We start from the raw sequence: 23,777 nt of genomic DNA on the forward strand, positions 1-23,777 counted from the left end.
ATTGTGAACTTGTTTTTTGAAGGAAAAACAAGTTCACAATATTTACAAAGTGTCAAGTTCACAAGCTTGAAATAAATAAAAAAAAAAGTGTTATGTGTTGAAAAATGTTATTTTTATTGTGAACTTGTTATTTTTATTAATATAGTTTAAAAATTAATATAGTTGAAAAATGTTATGTGTTGAATTGTTTTTAAAACATATCAATAAAAGCGAAAAAGAAAAAAAAAATATGGAGTAGTAAATAAATACTTTAAGGCTCATTTTTTTTTAAGAATACTTTAAGCAACATTAAATCTTCTAAAAAAAATTATCATTAAAATATTGGACAAATATGTTTTGATCTCTATAAAATTGGGATCTTTAAAGTTTAGTACTTATGTAATTTTAATAGTTTTTTAATCCTTATAAAAAAATTATGCACTCAATTTTAGTCCTTTTCTAAACTCAAATTTATTTAATTATGCTTAAACTTTTAAGTTTCAGAAGAATTTTGTGTAGACATGTTAAGAACATTATTAAAATTTCCTTCGAAAAAAATTAACTCAAAATTTAATTTCTATATTCAGATTTTTGTTACTTTTATCATTTTAAAAATTTATATTTAATTTATATCATGTTAAAAAATTCTAAATTTTAGTTAATGAACTTTTTATAATGTTCTAAACGTGTCTCCGAAAAATCGTTCAAAAATTTAAGAGTTTAAGGATGATTAAACAAATTTTGTTTTAGCAGAGACTTACATATAATTTGTTTTTGTATGAACTAAAAAAACTATTAAAATTAAATAAAGACTAAACTTAAAAGTTCTCAATCTTATAGTGACAAAAACATATTTAACCCTTAAAATATTAACCGTAATTAAATGGAAGAGCCGTCGATAGTGATAATAACAAAGTACATGTTTGGGTACCAGCTGAAGTTAGGACCGTCTGAATTTGGCTTCATATGCTTTCCGAAATATAGAATAATTATACTTTGACTAATTAAACATTTAATTTTTGTAGCATACAATACAAACATCATACTACCGTTTTCTTTTAAAAACAACACTAGTTTTGGAGGTTAGCACGTAATTGTAGAGTATAACAAAAAACAAATAAGAGATAGTGACCACAGGAAATAAAAAGACAGTGACCTTCTTGTAAAATAAAAGGTGACCTTGCTTGCTAATTTTATAATAAATATAAAATTAGTGAAATATACATCAAGAGAGAATTCTCTACTTATTTCCTACTTTGACTTTTCCCTCCAATTAATTTTTTTAATTAAAATACACTGATATTTCAAATATTTTTTATATTGTCAGTCAATCATAACCATTGAATCATGATAACAATTACATTTTAATCTAACTTAATTTTTTTAGGAGAAACAAATTTAACTTAAAAGTCATACAAAACATAAATTAACTTGTGATTGGTTGATATAAAAAAAGTATTGATAGGGTGGTTCATGAAAAAATAAAAAAAAAATACAATAAAATTAAAAAATAGAAGTGATGTTTTAGCCACCCAAGTGCACAAATATATATTATACTTTTAAGCATGACTTGTATTTTGTATTTATTTAAGAAAATATGAAACATGTCTGCTTCATGCTATTATACCACAAACACAACTTGTTTCAATGGTGTCTCTCTTCTCCACACCTTACTATATACCTTTTCTGATTCCTTCCAGCAAATTTCCAGCTTCCATGATCAAGGAAATATCTCACCTTCCTTTTTTGCAAAATAATTATTTTTCTCAATTCATCAAATACTTTTCTTGCCTTTTCTCTTTGGTTTGGTGGGTTCCCCATTGACCATGGCAACCGAAGCTTCCATGAATAATAATAACAACCAAGGAGCTAGCACCATTGAAAATAGAGATGATATCTCAATTCAAAAGGTTCTTTAGATTCTTCTGTTCTTTTTCTTACTTTGTGCTATCACTTGTATGTATATATTTTTGTGTGCACTTCTTCTAATTTTCTCTTTGTAAGTCTTCTACATATTTTGTTACATAATAAACATGCCCATACATGATCACTTGTATTTATATATGAATTTATGTTCTAGTATAGGTTGAAAATTGCCCAGAAAAAAAAATAAGAAGATACTTTGGATTTATAAGCAATTGAGACTCAAAATTGTTTGACCCTAAAATATCTATTTTCAAAATTCATTTGATTTTTCTTGAAATTTATATACTATTGTTGAGTGGCAATTGTTCTGAAAATACTATTAATTTTTTTTTGGTGGTGATTCTCATTTCTCACCATATAAATTTTCTAATCAGTAATAATATGCTTCAAGTGCTCATAAGCAATTCATAATATCTTCTAAAGATTTTTAGTGATATATGTTTTATCTTAGTTTTCGGGTGTCAAACATTGATTACGTTTGAACCTTTTAAACCGGTGATATCTTATTTTTTCTTGGGAAGGGAAAAAGTAAGCAAAACCCTTTGAGAATCGAGGTCCGGGAGTTGTTTTCGCTACGGGAAGGTGTTAGGCACCCATAACGACTATAGTAACCTATAGGAACCGTCTTTAATTTCTACGCGCGCGCTTTATTTTTAAATGCTATTTTGAAATGTTATTTACACCTAAGAATGTTCTATGTGAAGAATTGGAGGGAGAAGAATGTGTTTGAATTTTTATTTTAATTGAATTGAAGGAATTTTGTTCCTTGCCTACGTACCCGTTTAAGGGATCAAATCCACCGTAGTTCTCTCTCAAAAAAATGTTTTTGTTTTTGTTGATTGATTTTAAGTTTGAAAAATGGGGTTTGAAGAATAGAAAGAGGCCTCAAGGGCATGAGATTGTAAAAAGTGGGGTTGAATTAGTCATTTGCAAAATGTGGTCTAAGTATGGTTATTTTTCATTGAAATTTGATTAAGAAAATGGAAAAGAAAATACAATGGGATGTTGGATCCCAAGGTTTATTTGGAAAATGGTTTGAGTGAAGTTTGTTCATATTTTTTTGGAAAATTGGTTTTTTCTAAGTCTAAAGCCTAAACATACATCTAAACATACAATCCTAAACATACATCTAAACATGCATATTCTAACTATATATCTAAAGTGGTGTGTGTGCATGTGTCGGTGCTTGTGTCGGTGTACATCATTAGAGTCCATTGTCCTTTACATCATACCCTAGATACATTCTATGGCCTCTTTGCCAAGAAATTAAAATTGCATAAAAGTAAAACATTACAAAAACTCCTAAATCTTTACATTCTAATCTTTGCATGAAATTGAAACTTAAAGTGCAAGAAATTAAAGTGGAGAAAGAGATGAGATATGGGAATGCTCATGATGTATGAGACAATGAACAAATGGTTAGTAGCACAAGATATAAAGCAAGTCAAAGCTATCATAACAAAAGTAATGAAAATTAACATAAAAAACAAGCAAAAACGATGTGAAATAGGCCTAAAATCTCATCACCAATGCAAGGCTTGAGTATGACCTAGGATCCTCACAATTCAACATACTTTCAAGGCATAAAAATCTAGGTTTTAAAATGAGGATCCAAGTGTCATTGTAAACTTTGCATTTTTTATGTGAATTTAGACCTATTTGCACCATTTATTCACAAAACAAAAACTTGCCAAGCAAGCAACCAATCATCACATGCACATGTCCAGTAAAAAACACATTCAAACAGTAGTAAAAACCTCACAAAATCATCCATCATGAACCACAAACATTTATCAAGGATTGGAATTGGAATCAAGCAAATTTTCATCAATTTTTAGCACAAAATATCACAAAATAGTAAGAAAATTAACCACATTATTTTTTCAATTTTTATTATGCAAAATTATCACAAGAACACCACAAAATTATCAAGAAATGTGTATGAAATTTTTTAGAATTTTTAGAGAATTTTTAAACACAAAAACACATAAGATTTCACAACTTTTTAACAAAAATAACAAACAATTGACAAGAAAATACCACACATTTTTTAACCAAGATTCAACATATGACAATATCACAAAAATATCAAGAAAATGATTAAGAACACATAGGAATTTTTTTTAGGAATTTTTAAAGGATTTTTAAGCTAAAAAGTGCAAGAAAATTACTAATTCTAACAAAAATAAGAAAAAAATGCTTCAAATATCTTTCTCAAATTTTAGCACAAAAAATGTCACCAAAATGTTAAGAAGAAAAATCAAGAATACATAGAAAAAATCTTTAGGATTTTTCATGAAAAGATCAAATGGACAGGGGTGCAAATAGCGAAAATTAACAAAAGCAGCAGACACAAGGGGGGTGTGAACAACAAAACTGTAGTGATTTCTTTAAAACACAAGAAAAGTGAGATGGGCCCGGGTTATGGGTTAACCCAGCGGGTCGAACCGGTTCAGTGGGTCAATACCCTTTTCTTCCTCAACTTTCACGTAAAAACACCCCTTTCTTCTTCTTTGTTCAATTTGTTCACAAGTTCTTCCTAAAATGATTACACCAAAAACTCACTTTCTCCCAACATGTATTCGGATTCACACAATAATGAAGAACACAGTGCAGATCCAATCAAAGAAGAAATATGGAAGAGATTAAAATCACTTTTATGAACTCAAATTCACACAAGAACAATGGCAGCAGCGCAGATTGGATGAAGAGAAGGAGAAACCGTGTTACCTCTTGCATTCACGTACAGGCCTCGAAAGTGTCGCGTACAGCCTCACGAGCAGCTTCACGAACAGCCTTGAAGGTGCTACGTACGATTCGAGTTCGTTACCGGAGACCGTTGCGGTTCGCAACTTGAAGCTTCAGTTCTATCTCTCTCCTCTGTTTACGATCTGAATTCGATCCCCTCTTGCTTTGTACGGTCCAGCTAGCTTGGTTAATGGTGCTTCAATGGCGATGAATTTGATTCATGATCGAAATGGCTTGGATTTTGTGATTGAAAATGTAGTGTGTTGTTGATGAATTGAAGTGAACCGATTTTGAAGATTGAATAAGGGAATGAAGTTATTGAAAGGATTGGATGAAGAATTGTTGAAGAAAAAGGAGAAGAAGATGATGGATCGATGATGAAGGGATTGGTTATGAAGGTTTGTGGTGGTTTTGGAATTTGAATGATGAAGATTGGGTGGTTATGGAGGAAGATGATGATGGTTGAAGGTTGTTGTGGTGGAGAGAGAAGGTTGTTAGGGTGGTGGAAGTGGTGGTTAGAATTAATTAGAGGTAGTTAGGGTGGTTAGTTAGGGTGGAGAAAGTTAGTTGTGGAGGAGGAGTGGTGGTGATGGTCACGTGAATGAAGAAGAAGGAGGAAAAGAGAAAAGAGTTTTTTGTGATTTTTTTTGTGTAAATTGTAAAGAATGATTGAAAATGAAAAATTGACCATGGTTTGACTTATATAGGCTAAGTCATTGACCTTGGACCAATAGGATAGAGACATGTGGCACTAGACTTGTAACAAACTCTTAAGGACCAATAGCATTTGGACACGTGGCACTTGGACTCTAACAAACTAAAAAGGATTAAAATGTAAATAACAAAAGTGCGCGGACTAAAATGAAAATTAAAACAAAAATTGAATTGGAAAAGTAAATTGAAAATTAACGTAAAATGAGACGATTAAAAACAACAAAGCAGATTAAAACGAATCAGAAATATTATGTGAAATGACCAAAACGCCCCTAGGGACTAAAACGACTAAAAATGACTCAGATGAAATTTTAAAATGAATTTTTAACAGGGAATGAAACAAAGACTTATATAAGCAAAATTAAAAGACTCAGAGCCAATTTTTAAGATTTGAACAGAGCTTTGACACTTGAAAAGACTAAAATGCCCCTAGGGGCAAAACTGACTCAAAAATGACTTCAAATGCAATTTTTAAAACGGGTTTTGACATAGAATGAAACAGAGACTTATTCAAACTACTTGAAAGGACTCAAACAAATCTTTAAAAGACTGAAAGAACTTTTGACATAGGAAATGACTAAAATGCCCCTTAGGGGCTATACTGACTAAAAAAATGACTTAACTGATATTTTTGAAATGAATTTTGACATGAGATTGAAACAAGGGCTTATACAAACCAATTTAAAAGACTCAAACAATTTTCAAAGATTAAAATGAATTGAATGCAGGAAATGACTAAAATACCCTTTTATGTGAATTTTGCAAATAACATTGAAATAAAATGCAGAGAAAGATGCAATTGATCAGAGACATATCAAATGACTTATAATGCAAGAAAAGAAGAATTGAGTTGGTATTTTTAGGTCCAAAATTAGGGTATAACAGCTGCCCCTATTTAAGTTTCTTTGTCCGGAGAGTCAAGAGACGAAGTTTTTGAGTTGACGGGACGAAGATACTTAAATATTAACATTTGCACTGCTTTTGGACATAAAAATACACTTTCAGATTTTCAAAAAAAAAACACGAATGCCATGCAACATCTCATTTATGAATGCAAGACAATCGAACCGGAATCTACGGACTGTGTCACACCACCAAGGGATTTATAGACATCAAGGTAGAAAGAACGGGCAACAAATAGACAGGTACAAGCTGTTCTTTGGATCGAACTTGCCACTTGACCGAGAGATACAAACAAGAGATGGGTACAAGCTGTTCTTGGGATCGAACTTGGCACTTGACCGGAAACATAGACATATAGGCAGATACAAGCTGTTCTTTGGATCGAACTTGACACTTGATCGGAAACATAGACATATAGGCAGATACAAGTTGTTCTTTGGATCGAACTTGACACTTGATTGAAAATACAAACAGATAGACAGACACAAACTGTTCTTCGGATCGAACTGGCTGTTTGGCTGGAGCTATAGACAAAAGGGTTGATACAAGCTGTTCTTTGGATCGAACTTGCTTGTCGGATTATCGCCACATCATGTGGGAAGGTGCAAACTGTTCTTTTAGATCGAACTTGCCGTTTGACCGATAACAAAGCATAAGCTGGGTACAAACTGTTCTTCAAATCGAACTTGCCGTTTGTCCGGAAGCATAGGTATATAAGCAGGTACAAGTGGTTCTTTTTTGGATCGAACCTGGCACTTGACCAGTAACAAGATACAAATTGAGAGTCTGGTTTAACAAGATACCAATTGAGGGTAAATCGTCATTGACCTGATTTGAAAATAGACATGACCATTTTTGTTGGCCCAAGAGTAAATTGACATTGATTTGAATTGAGTTGAAATTGACATTGACATTGACATTGGCTTGACAATTGAAATTGACATTGACATTGACATTGACATTGACATTGACTTGGCAATTGAAATTGACATTGACATTGACATTGACATTGACATTGGCATTGGATATTGACATTTGACATTGACATTTGACATTGACATTTGACATTTGACATTTAACATTGGTATTGGATATTGACATTTGTCATTGACATTTAACATTGACATTTGACATTGGCATTGACATTGACATTTGACATTGGATATTTGACATTGACATTTGACATTGACATTTGACATTTGCATTTGACATTTGACATTGGCATTGACATTGACATTGACATTGACATTGAAATTGACATTGACATTTAACATTGGCATTTAACATTGACATTTGACATTGGCATTGACATTGACATTTGACATTTGACATTGACATTTGACATTTGACATTTGACATTTGCATTTGACATTTGAAATTGAAATTGAAATTGACATTGAATTTGACAGTTGACAGTTGGATATGCAACATGTATGTATGGTATAGCAAGATTATTGGATGTATGAGCACATAAAATGCATGATTATGCATGTATGAATGCTTGAAATGCATGATTGGCTTGTAACTTGACAAGAAGTTTCACAAAGGCAGACAAGACATTGGAAGATTGGGCACGTAGTGGCTCGTGCTGCGACATATTCACAGGGGAAAACCTCTTTGGAGAGACCGTCGTTGAGAGACGTATCAAAACCATGGCTGAGGGCAATAAAATTTGTAAAGGAGGAAACCTTGGAAGGTTCTTGGATACAGGTCGCCGTTGCTAGGCGTGTCAGTGCTGGGTAAACTTTGGATGTTCGCATCTGTGGTCAATGCTTTTTCAATATTTCATTCTTTTCATTTTTCATTTTCAAACCCCACTTTTGCCTGAACCGCCCTTTCGGGTTTTCGATTCACCGGGGAGTAAAGATTCTTTTCATTGCCCCATTCTTGCCTGAATTGCCTTCATAGGTTGTCAATCAGCGGGGTGCTCATTTTTGCCTAAGCCGCCCTTTCGGGTTTTCAACTTAGCGAGCTTTTGTTTTCATTTTTTTCATTTTCATTCTGTTTTTTCATTCTTGCCATTGACCACAGATCATCCTGGGGAGTAACCTGTTTATAACATGTATTGAAATAGACATTGATATTCATTCATTCATGCATGCTTCATTGAAATGTACCCTGTTGCTCAGGTTTGCTTTCAAAATAGACAGAAAAAGATTTTTCAATTTTCAAAGATGTTTGTTTCAGACATTGACATTATCAAATAGACAGAAAATATTTTTGTATAAAGCATTGAAAGTAGAAAGAAAATAGAATTTCAAACAATAGAAAGGCTCAAATTGATGTAGAAGAGTGAGAGTCAGCCAAAGGCATGACTTCACGGATTTACAAAGCTTGGAAAATGGTAATTTTATTGGTTGGTGATACATTGAACACGATGACCGCTACGTTTCATAGAAATTTTGAATTCACAAGTACAGAAGCTTCTGATGAAGATGATCATTGACAGTTGCAGATGTCCCAAGGGGTGATGGTGATTTGCCAGATATAGTTACTTGTCTTTTATTGTCAACCTCATTTTTGCATGAACCGCCCTTTCGGGTTTTCGGCTCATCGAGGCGCTCATTCTTGCCTGAGTTGCGTACAACCTCAGCGAGCTTTTTCATATATTTGTTTTTTTGTCCCTAACTTTTGCCTGGATCGCCCTTTCGGGTTTTCGATCCACCGGGAAGCGCATTTTTGCCTAGGCCGCCCTTTCGGGTTTTCGACCTACCACGCTGTTCTTTTCTTTTTAGACAAAGTATTTCTTGACTATATCGGCATTAACAGGATTTGGGAGTTCAACACCATCCATATGTGTAAGAATCAAAGCACCACCAGAGAAAGCCTTCTTGACAACATAAGGACCTTCGTAGTTAGGTGTCCACTTGCCCCTTGGGTCGGGTTGCTGACTTATCCTTCTTTTCAATACAAGTTCGCCTTCCTTGAATTCTCGAGGTCAGACTTTCTTGTCAAAAGCATTCTTCATTCGTACTTGATACAATTGTCCATGAGTCATAGCATCCATACGTTTCTCTTCAATCAGATTCAACTGGTCATACCGACTTTGACGCCATTCAGCCTCAGTTAATTTTGCTTCCATGATTACTCGAAGAGATGGAATCTCCACTTCTAGAGGGAGAACTGCTTCCATGCCATACACAAGAGAGAAAGGAGTTGCCCCGGTTGAACTGCGCACTGTAGTACGATAACCATGCAAGGCAAAAGGTAGCATTTCATGCCAGTCTTTGTAAGTAGTGACCATCTTTTGAACAATCTTTTTGATGTTCTTGTTAGCGGCCTCAACTGCACCATTCATCTGAGGTCTATAAGGAGAAGAGTTGCGATGCTCAATCTTGAATTCTTCACATAGAGCTTGTACCATGCTATTGTTCAGATTAGAACCATTGTCAGTGATGATCTTGTTGGGAACACCATATCGACAGATGATGTTATTCTTGATAAACTTGACAACCACTTGCCTGGTCACATTTGCATAGGAAGCAGCTTCAACCCACTTGGTGAAATAGTCAATTGCCACTAGAATGAAACGATGTCCATTGGAAGCTTTTGGTTCAATTCTTCCGATCATGTCAATGCCCCACATAGAGAAAGGCCATGGGGAAGAGATAACATTGAGAGCATGTGGAGGCACATGGATCTTGTCAGCATAAATTTGACACTTGTGGCATCTTTTAGCATGTTTGTTGCAGTCACGCTCCATAGTTATCCAATAATAGCCGGCTCTTAACAGTTTTCTTGACATGGTGTGACCCGAAGCGTGGGTCCCAAAAGTACCGTCATGTACATCATGCATTAACTTCTCAGCTTCTTGTTTGTCAACACATCTCAATAAGACCATGTCATAGTTCCTCTTGTATAGGATTTCTCCGTCCAGAAGGAATTTGCTAGCCCATCGTCTCAAAGTCTTTTTATCCATGTTGGAAGCACCGGATGGATATTCACGCTTTTGCAAGAATTGCTTGATGTTGTAGTACCAAGGCTTTTTGTCATTCACAACTTCATCAGCCTGACCTGGCATATTTTCAATGGTAAACACATGAGCGGGTCTATCAAGACGTTGTACTTTGATTACGGGCACATCATTCCAGTGATTGACACGAAACATGGAAGACAGAGTAGCAAGAGCGTCAGCCATTTGATTTTCATCCCGAGGGATGTGGTGCAGCTCAACCTTGGTAAAGTATGTCAATAGACGTCTTGCATAGTCACGGTAAGGGATCAGCTTCTCATGATGAGTCTCCCATTCACCTTTTATCTGATTGATGACAAGTGCAGAATCTCCATAGATGTCAAGGTGTTTAATTCTCAGATCAAGGGCTTCTTCGATACCCAAGATGCATGCTTCATATTCAGCTATGTCGTTTGTGCATTCAAAAGTTATTCGAGCAGTGAAAGGAATGTGGTGCCCCTGCGGAGTTACAATGATGGCTCCAATTCCTTTACCATAAGCATTGACAGCACCATCAAACACCAATCCCCACTTGCTATTGGGATCCGGCCCTTCATTGATCAGTGGCTCTTCACAGTCTTTTGCTTTCAGATACATAATCTCTTCATCAGGGAAATCAAACTTAATTGGCTGGTAATCATCAAGAGGTTGACAAGCAAGATGCTCAGCAGGGACGCTTCCTTTGATTGCTTTCTGAGCTTTGTACACAATATCATATTCAGACAACAACATTTGCCAACGTGCAATCTTTCCAGTAACAGCAGGCCTTTCAAAAATGTACTTGATTGGATCCATTCGGGATATCAACCAAGTCGTATGATTCACCATATAATGACGCAGGCGTTTGGCAGCCCAGGCTAAGGCACAACAGGTCTTTTCAAGCATTGTATACCGAGTCTCACAGTCGGTGAACTTCTTGCTCAGATAGTAGATAGCATGCTCTTTCTTACCAGTCTCATCTTGTTGACCGAGAACACAACCCACTGAATCATCTAACACTGACAGATACATAATCAAAGGCCTTCCTTCCACTGGCGGGACAAGGATAGGTGGCTCCAACAGGTATTCTTTAATGCTATCAAAAGCTTCCTGACATTCATCATTCCATACAACAGACTGATTCTTTCTGAGCAATTTGAAAATTGGTCCACAGGTAGTAGTCATGTGAGATATGAATCTTGAAATATAGTTTAGACGTCCGAGGAAACCTCTGACTTGCTTCTCAGTTTGAGGGGCCGACATCTCTCTGATGGCTCGGACTTTGTCAGGGTCAACTTCAATGCCTCTCTGACTGACAATGAAGCCTAGCAACTTTCCAGATCGTACACCAAATGTGCACTTGTTGGGATTCAACCGCAGCTTGTACTTTCTCAATCTTTCAAACATCTTTTTCAAATACACGACATGTTGCTCTTCATCACTTGACTTCACAATCATATCATCAACATATACTTCAATTTCTTTGTGAATCATATCATGAAACAGAGTTGTCATACCTCTTTGAGAGGTAGCACCAGCATTTATCAAGCCAAACGGCATTACTTTATAACAGAACATTCCCCATGGAGTGATGAAGGACGTCTTTTCTCTATCTTCAGGAGACATTCGTATCTTATTATAACCAGAGAAACCATCCATGAAAGAGAACACTTTAGATTGAGCAGTACTGTCAACAAGCACGTCAATATGAGGCAATGGGAAGTTATCTTTTGGACTAGCTTTATTCAGATCTCTGTAATCAACACACATTCGAACTTTCCCATCTTTCTTTGGTACTGGTACGATGTTGGCAATCCACTCAGGGTATTCAGCTGTCATGAGGAAACCCGCATCAATTTGCTTCTGCACCTCAGCCTTGATCTTAAGAGCCATGTCTGGACGAGACCTTCTCAATTTCTGTTTGACAGGAGGACATTCAGGTCTTGTCGGTATCCGATGTTCCACAATCTTGGGATCTAAGCCCGGCATATCTTCATAGGACCATGCAAAGACATCTGGATAATCATGGAGAAGCTGGATGATCTTCTTTTTCACCTCTGGCTCAAGTGCAGCACCAATCTTGATCTCTCGCTTGTTCTCTTCAGTACCCAGGTTGATAAGCTCAATCTCTTCCTGGTGAGGCTGAATGGCTCTTCTTTCTTGCTCAAGCAGTCGAGTGATCTCATAAGGTACCTCTTCATAATCATCATCCTCATCTTCAGCTTCATATACAGGGAATTCAAAATTTGGAGGAACCATAGGGTCACTGTGTTCAACGGGTTTATTATGGTTCAATCTGCATAATATGATTGGGATGATTTTTAGAAAAATGTTTTTCTATGCAGATTTTTAAAATTAATAAGAAAATAACAAACGTTTTGGTTTTTTCTGGCATTACCATTATTTCCAAGAAAAAGGCACTAAAAAGTAAAAAACAAAGAGTCGTGAGAAAAACGACAACTTTTATTGATAACGGCAATGCCGAAACAAACACGCCCTTACAATGATATCACTTTCGCCTTGGGCAGAGCGAAAGGATTGTTATTTTGAAAACAAAAGACATGAGCAACAAAACACATTACATGGAAGCATGCATGACTAAAGGAACATCAATGGCTTCCCAATTTCTCACAGTGCCTCCTGGTATAACAAAGGTGGGCACGTAACTACTTTCAGCAGCATCTTCAGCAATAGCATTAATGAACCCAGCACTGTAGAAAGTTCCTGTTGAAACACCAGAGGTTGGGGAGAATCCAAGGCCCTCTTTACGCTTGTTTTCCAGGATCTGAATCACTTTGCCCCAGCCAGCAGCTTGCCCTGCTTGAACAGCCTTCTGGGCGTCCTTGAGTGAAGCCATGCTAGCACCAGCCCTCCGGGGCTCTGCACCCTCAACAGTCAATCCTTGAAACGACGTCCCTTCAGCGGACCCTGCTTCAACACAAGAGAACGATGATACCTGGCTAACTAGATATGCTTCCTCACCATGCACAGTGACAATCTTACCATTCCTCAAGAACTTGAGCTTCTGATGCAAAGTGGAAGTTACCGCTCCAGCGTCGTGGATCCACGGTCTTCCGAGGAGACAGCTGTAAGAGGCATTGATATCCATGACTTGGAAAGTTATTTGAAATGTCTCAGGACCAACGGTGATTGGCAGGTCCACTTCCCCGAGAACATCCTTGCGAGATCCATCAAAAGCTTTAACCAGATAGCTGCTACCCCTCAGAGAAATTCCGTGATGGCTCAACTGCCTTAGTGTGGATTCAGGCATTACATTCAGAGACGATCCAGTGTCCACCAAAACGTTGGATATCATATCAGACCCACAGTGCACCGAGATATGTAGAGCCAAATTATGATGTTTCCCTGCTTCGGGGAGTTCATCATCGCCAAATCCCAAATTGTTGCAGGCGGTAATATTACTCACTATCCCATCAAACTGATCCACAGAGACTTCGTGGTCAACATAAGCTTGCTCCAGTATCTTCATTAGCACCTTCCTATGAGCCTCTGAGCTCATGAGCAGAGACAGGATGGATATTTTTGATGGGGTTTGTAGCAGCTGGTTAACAATCTTATAGTCACTCTTTTTAATAAGCCTCAGAACCTTATCCAGATTAGACTCTTTAATGGGCTGGCCCGAGGGGCTGGCATTCTCTTCCTCAAGGTTAGCCATGTTTCTTCTCTTGTACAATCTTGTTTGATGAACTCTATCTGGTTGGTGAATCTTGCGAGTTCGAACCACTTTTCAGACTGCGGCAGAAGAACCAGGAGACAATGAGCACGGGAAGCCATTTGTGACCGATGAATGATGCATATGATGCATGATATGCAAATGCAAAAAGACTCTTTTTTTTTTGTCAGAAGACTTGTCAAAGTGGTTGTGAACATCACGGAGAAACACAGTTTTATTTGGAAATCTTGAGCGAAACTAAAAGTTTAGTTGAGATGGTATCACTTGGCGTTCACATCCGTGATGTTCAAAAGATGACTTGTCTAAGTCCTCCGATAAATGCATGGGAAAAAGTTTATGCATGTATGCATGTATGCATGAATGCATGATTATGTTCAAGTTCGGAGAAAACATGGTGGGTTTGAAGTTCAAAGTCGAGGAGTCATGGGTGGACACGGTGTCCGGTGAAACTAGGGCTTTAGGAAATAGTAACCGGGTTCTAAAAAGGTTCCCAAGTTGCAACCTCTCCGACGTATCTCATGGTGTCACGAGACAACACTCGCTCCATGATTATACGTGGAAGGTCTAACCTGAGTGTAGTATCGCGTGACGACTAAAACTCGAGACAACACCCGGTTTAGCCTCCGCACTACGTCCTAGAAAATGGCCATGGATGGGTTTGGTTATCTATGGTTCATAGCGTCATAGAACAATTAGAAGCAAAGTGCCTAAACGCGACAACTCGCGCCGACAACATCACCCCTAAAATGCCTCAGCTATGTGGGATTGATCGCGTAATTCAAAACACGAGGCAACCCCCGGAATGAATTGTCGATTATATCCCTCCTAAATCCTAAGTTCACTCAGCCCGGGTGCAGGACTTTTGATATTCTCACCCCACACGTTTGCAAGAAATTAAACATTTATTCACATAGGAAAGCAAGTAAAAGAAACAAGTAAAAATACAAGCGCAAGCGTGGAAATAAAAACTAGGCGTAACTCTCGAATCTCCCCAGTGAAGTCGCCAGCTGTTTTATCTTAGTTTTCGGGTGTCAAACATTGATTACGTTTGAACCTTTTAAACCGGTGATATCTTATTTTTTCTTGGGAAGGGAAAAAGTAAGCAAAACCCTTTGAGAATCGAGGTCCGGGAGTTGTTTTCGCTACGGGAAGGTGTTAGGCACCCATAACGACTATAGTAACCTATAGGAACCGTCTTTAATTTCTACGCGCGCGCTTTATTTTTAAATGCTATTTTGAAATGTTATTTACACCTAAGAATGTTCTATGTGAAGAATTGGAGGGAGAAGAATGTGTTTGAATTTTTATTTTAATTGAATTGAAGGAATTTTGTTCCTTGCCTACGTACCCGTTTAAGGGATCAAATCCACCGTAGTTCTCTCTCAAAAAAATGTTTTTGTTTTTGTTGATTGATTTTAAGTTTGAAAAATGGGGTTTGAAGAATAGAAAGAGGCCTCAAGGGCATGAGATTGTAAAAAGTGGGGTTGAATTAGTCATTTGCAAAATGTGGTCTAAGTATGGTTATTTTTCATTGAAATTTGATTAAGAAAATGGAAAAGAAAATACAATGGGATGTTGGATCCCAAGGTTTATTTGGAAAATGGTTTGAGTGAAGTTTGTTCATATTTTTTTGGAAAATTGGTTTTTTCTAAGTCTAAAGCCTAAACATACATCTAAACATACAATCCTAAACATACATCTAAACATGCATATTCTAACTATATATCTAAAGTGGTGTGTGTGCATGTGTCGGTGCTTGTGTCGGTGTACATCATTAGAGTCCATTGTCCTTTACATCATACCCTAGATACATTCTATGGCCTCTTTGCCAAGAAATTAAAATTGCATAAAAGTAAAACATTACAAAAACTCCTAAATCTTTACATTCTAATCTTTGCATGAAATTGAAACTTAAAGTGCAAGAAATTAAAGTGGAGAAAGAGATGAGATATGGGAATGCTCATGATGTATGAGACAATGAACAAATGGTTAGTAGCACAAGATATAAAGCAAGTCAAAGCTATCATAACAAAAGTAATGAAAATTAACATAAAAAACAAGCAAAAACGATGTGAAATAGGCCTAAAATCTCATCACCAATGCAAGGCTTGAGTATGACCTAGGATCCTCACAATTCAACATACTTTCAAGGCATAAAAATCTAGGTTTTAAAATGAGGATCCAAGTGTCATTGTAAACTTTGCATTTTTTATGTGAATTTAGACCTATTTGCACCATTTATTCACAAAACAAAAACTTGCCAAGCAAGCAACCAATCATCACATGCACATGTCCAGTAAAAAACACATTCAAACAGTAGTAAAAACCTCACAAAATCATCCATCATGAACCACAAACATTTATCAAGGATTGGAATTGGAATCAAGCAAATTTTCATCAATTTTTAGCACAAAATATCACAAAATAGTAAGAAAATTAACCACATTATTTTTTCAATTTTTATTATGCAAAATTATCACAAGAACACCACAAAATTATCAAGAAATGTGTATGAAATTTTTTAGAATTTTTAGAGAATTTTTAAACACAAAAACACATAAGATTTCACAACTTTTTAACAAAAATAACAAACAATTGACAAGAAAATACCACACATTTTTTAACCAAGATTCAACATATGACAATATCACAAAAATATCAAGAAAATGATTAAGAACACATAGGAATTTTTTTTAGGAATTTTTAAAGGATTTTTAAGCTAAAAAGTGCAAGAAAATTACTAATTCTAACAAAAATAAGAAAAAAATGCTTCAAATATCTTTCTCAAATTTTAGCACAAAAAATGTCACCAAAATGTTAAGAAGAAAAATCAAGAATACATAGAAAAAATCTTTAGGATTTTTCATGAAAAGATCAAATGGACAGGGGTGCAAATAGCGAAAATTAACAAAAGCAGCAGACACAAGGGGGGTGTGAACAACAAAACTGTAGTGATTTCTTTAAAACACAAGAAAAGTGAGATGGGCCCGGGTTATGGGTTAACCCAGCGGGTCGAACCGGTTCAGTGGGTCAATACCCTTTTCTTCCTCAACTTTCACGTAAAAACACCCCTTTCTTCTTCTTTGTTCAATTTGTTCACAAGTTCTTCCTAAAATGATTACACCAAAAACTCACTTTCTCCCAACATGTATTCGGATTCACACAATAATGAAGAACACAGTGCAGATCCAATCAAAGAAGAAATATGGAAGAGATTAAAATCACTTTTATGAACTCAAATTCACACAAGAACAATGGCAGCAGCGCAGATTGGATGAAGAGAAGGAGAAACCGTGTTACCTCTTGCATTCACGTACAGGCCTCGAAAGTGTCGCGTACAGCCTCACGAGCAGCTTCACGAACAGCCTTGAAGGTGCTACGTACGATTCGAGTTCGTTACCGGAGACCGTTGCGGTTCGCAACTTGAAGCTTCAGTTCTATCTCTCTCCTCTGTTTACGATCTGAATTCGATCCCCTCTTGCTTTGTACGGTCCAGCTAGCTTGGTTAATGGTGCTTCAATGGCGATGAATTTGATTCATGATCGAAATGGCTTGGATTTTGTGATTGAAAATGTAGTGTGTTGTTGATGAATTGAAGTGAACCGATTTTGAAGATTGAATAAGGGAATGAAGTTATTGAAAGGATTGGATGAAGAATTGTTGAAGAAAAAGGAGAAGAAGATGATGGATCGATGATGAAGGGATTGGTTATGAAGGTTTGTGGTGGTTTTGGAATTTGAATGATGAAGATTGGGTGGTTATGGAGGAAGATGATGATGGTTGAAGGTTGTTGTGGTGGAGAGAGAAGGTTGTTAGGGTGGTGGAAGTGGTGGTTAGAATTAATTAGAGGTAGTTAGGGTGGTTAGTTAGGGTGGAGAAAGTTAGTTGTGGAGGAGGAGTGGTGGTGATGGTCACGTGAATGAAGAAGAAGGAGGAAAAGAGAAAAGAGTTTTTTGTGATTTTTTTTGTGTAAATTGTAAAGAATGATTGAAAATGAAAAATTGACCATGGTTTGACTTATATAGGCTAAGTCATTGACCTTGGACCAATAGGATAGAGACATGTGGCACTAGACTTGTAACAAACTCTTAAGGACCAATAGCATTTGGACACGTGGCACTTGGACTCTAACAAACTAAAAAGGATTAAAATGTAAATAACAAAAGTGCGCGGACTAAAATGAAAATTAAAACAAAAATTGAATTGGAAAAGTAAATTGAAAATTAACGTAAAATGAGACGATTAAAAACAACAAAGCAGATTAAAACGAATCAGAAATATTATGTGAAATGACCAAAACGCCCCTAGGGACTAAAACGACTAAAAATGACTCAGATGAAATTTTAAAATGAATTTTTAACAGGGAATGAAACAAAGACTTATATAAGCAAAATTAAAAGACTCAGAGCCAATTTTTAAGATTTGAACAGAGTTTTGACACTTGAAAAGACTAAAATGCCCCTAGGGGCAAAACTGACTCAAAAATGACTTCAAATGCAATTTTTAAAACGGGTTTTGACATAGAATGAAACAGAGACTTATTCAAACTACTTGAAAGGACTCAAACAAATCTTTAAAAGACTGAAAGAACTTTTGACATAGGAAATGACTAAAATGCCCCTTAGGGGCTATACTGACTAAAAAAATGACTTAACTGATATTTTTGAAATGAATTTTGACATGAGATTGAAACAAGGGCTTATACAAACCAATTTAAAAGACTCAAACAATTTTCAAAGATTAAAATGAATTGAATGCAGGAAATGACTAAAATACCCTTTTATGTGAATTTTGCAAATAACATTGAAATAAAATGCAGAGAAAGATGCAATTGATCAGAGACATATCAAATGACTTATAATGCAAGAAAAGAAGAATTGAGTTGGTATTTTTAGGTCCAAAATTAGGGTATAACAATATAGTGCTTGTGACTATAGATGATTGGGGTCCATTTGTGATTGTGAAAGCTTCTAGTACAATTTTTTAGTCAATGCTGAAATAATGGGTGATTTGGCTGAGTTTGCCTCACACACCACCCCTATGTGAAGTTGCACAAACTTTATTACTGTCGCATTAAAAACTAACATTACCTTTATTCTCAACTACTTTGCACATCTCTTTTTGCAGTCAAAAGTACATCATATAAAAATTGCTGCAAAAAGGATGAAAACCGCAAACAATATAGAATTTCATTGAAAATAAGTACAATTGATTAAGGGAGTGTTTAGAATGACTTATTTGAACTTATTTAGAGTATGTTTTGTTTTCCGTTTGCAACACAAAAAAGCACGTTTGCACGTTTCGCGACGTGTTTTGTCGTGATTTTCAGAAGCTCTAAATACTAGCTTCTTCGCTAACGTGATTTTTTGTCGTAATTTCCATCAAACTCCGTCTCGCAAACGTTGTACCAAATAGACACTTAGTGGCATAAGGACTTGTGAGACTGTTTGATAGAGCTCATAGATGCACCTTATGATATGTCGATAAACTATTTTCAACTTATTTTCATAAGCTCTCCAAGATAACTTAGAAAAACAGTTTATAGCTTATATGAAAGCAGTTGGACTTTATTTTATCTTTTGTTATCGGAAATTATCTTGAAATGTTTGTGTACTAAAATAAAGATCAATTTACTTTGCAGCTATCGTAGTGAATTTTCTTCCTCTCTAATTTTAAGATTAACTTTTGTTCTACATTTCTTTTGTGTATAGGGTGTGGCATCATCTGAAATAACTGAGGAACTCCCAAGTGGACAACAAAGAACAAGGCAAAACCTTGGTATAGAGACACCAATAAAAACACATGAAGAAACAAAAGAAGATTTTTTGAGAATAAACATACCTCTAACTCCATCTCCAAGAAGAGTGATATGTTCCCCTTGTACAAGTCCTGGTTATTTCATTGAAAGCAATGATTCTCCAAGTCCCTCTAGTTCTAAAAATAGATCCACTCTTAAAAAAACCTTTATTCCTAAACTCAGTTTTAAATTTAAGAACACAACTTCTGAGATTGAAAAAGCTGCTTTCCTTGCACTTGAAGGCTCGTCCACATTGCCGTCGAAAAAGCCTTTTCTTTCGAGGACATTGTCTCGAATGAAATCGAGAGGAAGGAAAACATCTTCCTTGCCTGTATCACCGGTTCCTCGTTCAAATCCAGTGTATGTACATGGAGGGAAAGGTTTTCCACCAATGGGTAGTGTAAGTATTATAGCAGCATTTGCAATATGTTACATTGTAGTTATCATTAATGGTTAAAATCATCGGTTTAACAAATATGCACCGACAGTATAAACCATTTTACACATTGTCTAATCAGATTTTACCGTTTTATCAAATCGTGTTATAGTAATATCTATATGATGAGATATGGTTGAACGTCCGTGTAAAACTTTTTACGTTGTCAGCATATAGTGATCAAGTTCTAAAATCATTGTATAAAACCAAAATGTGGGACTCTTACTTGTATTTAATTCAAACATCCCTCATTTTACAGGAGAAAGAACTGCAATTGCCAATTCATCGTTCCCGGTCTGTTCCTGCATTTACCGATGATGATACTCCTGTAGGTGGCATGTTTCGTATATTTCGAACCATACCACAATTTAATGAGAAAATTACCACCACAATATCTGCGGCATCTCCAACTGGTGAAAATGGTAATATTATAGGCTATATTTTTCTTTTTGGTACATATTATAGACTGACTATAGTCTTAAATCATAAATCATAATGACTTGAATTATGGACAAAACTATTGTAAATTACTGTCACATATTTGAGTTGTTAATCTCCAAATTTGAAGATTTCAGTTATTTGTCTAGACTTCTTGATTAAGTAACCAACTTGTACAACTATGGTTCAGTTGAAACTGAGGATGGAGGGGAAGATATTCCTGAAGAAGAAGCTGTATGTAGAATTTGCATGGCTGAATTGGGAGAAGGTGCTGATAATTTTAAATTGGAGTGCAGCTGCAAAGGTGAGCTTTCACTAGCACACAAAGAATGTGCAGTTAAATGGTTTGGCATTAAAGGGAATAGGACATGTGATGTGTGCAAGCAAGAAGTTCAGAACTTACCTGTCACTCTTTTAAGACTTCACCAAGCTAATTTACAATTGAGCAGAGGTCACTTAGATGAAACTTCTCAATACAGGTTAGGGAAATTCATTGATGTGCTTTAATTACATTCTTTTGTTTGGTATTTCAACGAAGATTTTATGGTTCAGTATTTTATATTGAGTGAATAGAAAAATTGGTCTTCGAAATCGAAACCAGCAATCAAAATCCTTCGTTTTTAAGAAAAAGATACATCCTCGAAATTGAAATTTGCCATTCAAAATTATCCATTCGTTAAATTCTATTGTTAGAGGCTATGAGTGACATGTCACGTTAAATGCTGATCACACATCTACACACGCTCTCTAGGGATTAATTTCCCCATGAAATGCAATTATGCATGGACTAATTAATGACAAACTAATCCATAAGAGAATTAAATTTCATAGGAAAATTAGTCCCTCGTGTGAGGCTGTGAGCATATTGATTTGAATCAATGTGGAGGGGTCGCATCTTCAGTTAACATTGCACGTCACAGTCCCTGATGGTATAAGTTAATATAAGGACTATTTTGAATGAAATATTACAATTTTAAGAATATATTTACCAATTTTAAAAAATCAGAAGCTATTTTGACAGAAACTTACAATTTCGATGAACAATTTTCCTATTTCCTCATTTTCTATCTTGTTTCATTGATGAACTTTTCGATAAGGGTTCTACCAACAAGGCACAACAAACTAATGCAAAATTTTACAGGGTTTGGCAGGATGCCCCCATTCTTGTCATTGTCAACATGCTGGCTTACTTTTGTTTTCTTGAGCAGCTTCTTGTAAGTTTTACTACTCTAACCTATGTATCACCTACACTTCTCATTTGTGTCTAGCACTTGTCAGTGCGTTGACGTCTCAGTGAGTGTCGTATCGACGTGTCTATGTTTGTGTCGATGCTTAATAGACTCTAAGACAATATTTTCCATAGCCAATATGAAATTCTCCTTGTTATTGATGGACAGGTTTCAGATATGGGATCTAGTGCTATTGCCATGTCCCTTCCGTTTTCTTGTATACTTGGCCTTCTTGCAAGCATGACAGCTACAACCATGGGTGAGTGAGGCCTTTTCTAATTCCACAAGTTGAATTACTTTCTTATGGTATTGTACAATTCACATTAATTCCTTTAAATTATTCTTAGTGAGGAGAAATCATGTTTGGATTTATGGAACCATACAGTTTGGTTTGGTGGTTCTTTGTGGACATCTTTTCTTCAAATTGGTAAGAAATTCTATCTGGAAACTATATAGTTATTGAGTATTTTTTATAAGAGCAATAAATCCTTGGTCGATGAGCTGAACGTTGATTAGACAGACTTTACTTACCTCCCAGCTAAACTCCGAATTACCAGGGTCTCCTTCCTCTAGGAAAGAGGGTTAAGGAAAAAAAAAGTAGAATAATTGTGGATAAAGAACTTGCTTGATCAAAATCTTTCTAATATAATATGAAGTGTGTTAATATATTAATACGTTTATTTGAAATGGCACTATGACAGACTAAAATGGGAGCTGTTTTGGCAATCCTACTAGCTACATTTGCTGGATTTGGAGTTGTAATGTGTGGAACATGTATTCTTATAGAGATCTTGAAATGGAGGAGAAGATGGCTTGCTCAGTTGAATCAACAGAATGGTGGTTCCGAGGATGTGGTTCTGCCCAATCAATCATCTACAGCCACTCATCAAGTTCAAATTGATTCTCAACATACTGAGAGTAATGTGGGCAACTCTCCTAGGCAAATGAGCTGACAGAATACATATTCATATTTTCTTGAATGCTGGCATCATTAAGGTGTCTGAGTAGCATAAAGTTCATATTGTATAGGCAAATTTGAGTACATTACTTTCTTGTATGTCATTGTATGTTTAGGAACAGAAACTTATCATGTGTGATTTCTGAAATCTCTCATCAGAAACAGATTTTTTTTGTATACCAGAATGGTTGGGTCACGAAAGGATGGTCAAGGATTCATAGTTAGAATTGTTTGTGGAATTCACAACCATCATATTGTTGAGTCACTGATCATGCACATGTTGGACGTTTAACTGAAGAAGAGCAGAATATGGTTAATGATATAATAAAGTACAGCATCGCAGTAAGACACATTCATTACGAGACACAAATATGAGGGTGACTTAACTAATATCTCTCAAATTAACATTTATTTGAGTAAGTATCGATCATCTCAACGGTCTTTTAGAAGTCCAAGAATAGAGATGTAAATGTAATATCTAAAGTTGCAACTGTTGAAGTCCAGAATCCTAGCATAGCGGTTCAAATAGATATGGTAAGTATTGAAGGAGTAGGTTTTGGCTATTACCTTTCTCATCCTATCCATTTCTCGAAAGCTCTATTTTTAGTTTTACAAAAATGTCTATCAGATTTTGGATTATATAATCCAAAAATTTCATGGACATTTTCGTAAAAAACATAGAGCATGTGAGAAATTGGTAAGGTGGAAAAGGTAATAGCCAAAACCTACTCTTTCGAAGGGTAATGTTTGACACTTACCAAACGCACCAAGTCCAAACCTGTGGACCTTAATCTCCTTCAAAACACATCAACGATGACCTTCATATCCTTTGACCATGTAACCATCCCACAGGTCCTAACAGCACCGTTAACCCATTGATGGGCGCCAATTGTATCAGCTTCCCCATCATTATTCCATCAGGGCTCTGCGTCCACACCTATAAGAGGTGTCCTTCGCCTCACTAGGTACACATTATTCATTCCTTAACCTATCACATTTTGCTCTCCTACTAACTTGAGCGTAT

At 36.0% G+C, this 23,777-nt stretch overlaps 1 protein-coding gene across 1 annotated transcript; it reads left to right on the forward strand.

The window, feature by feature from the left end:
- The first annotated feature begins 1,594 nt into the window (after positions 1–1,594).
- Positions 1,595–23,005, forward strand: LOC146956062 (uncharacterized). Its single transcript, XM_085726128.1, has 8 exons — positions 1,595–1,889; positions 19,607–20,092; positions 20,388–20,550; positions 20,757–21,045; positions 21,708–21,780; positions 21,964–22,054; positions 22,143–22,222; positions 22,497–23,005. Exons 1-8 carry the CDS (start codon positions 1,806–1,808, stop codon positions 22,746–22,748), a joined length of 1,518 nt encoding a protein of 505 aa, XP_085582254.1. The 5' UTR covers positions 1,595–1,805; the 3' UTR covers positions 22,749–23,005.
- The last annotated feature ends 772 nt before the right edge of the window (positions 23,006–23,777 follow it).

The sequence above is a fragment of the Medicago sativa genome, chromosome 1, assembly GCF_051527215.1.
Source record: "Medicago sativa cultivar Bolivia chromosome 1, Bolivia_mono, whole genome shotgun sequence".
Taxonomy (NCBI): domain Eukaryota; kingdom Viridiplantae; phylum Streptophyta; class Magnoliopsida; order Fabales; family Fabaceae; genus Medicago; species Medicago sativa.

Excerpts from the sequence above, each read along its gene's own strand:
- LOC146956062 (XM_085726128.1), top strand. The coding sequence starts at position 1,806 with ATGGCAACCGAAGCTTCCATGAATAATAATAACAACCAAGGAGCTAGC. Across the intron at positions 21,046-21,707 it reads GATGAAACTTCTCAATACAG|GGTTTGGCAGGATGCCCCCA; the intron begins GTTAGGGAAATT and ends AAAATTTTACAG. Across the intron at positions 22,223-22,496 it reads GACATCTTTTCTTCAAATTG|ACTAAAATGGGAGCTGTTTT; the intron begins GTAAGAAATTCT and ends GCACTATGACAG.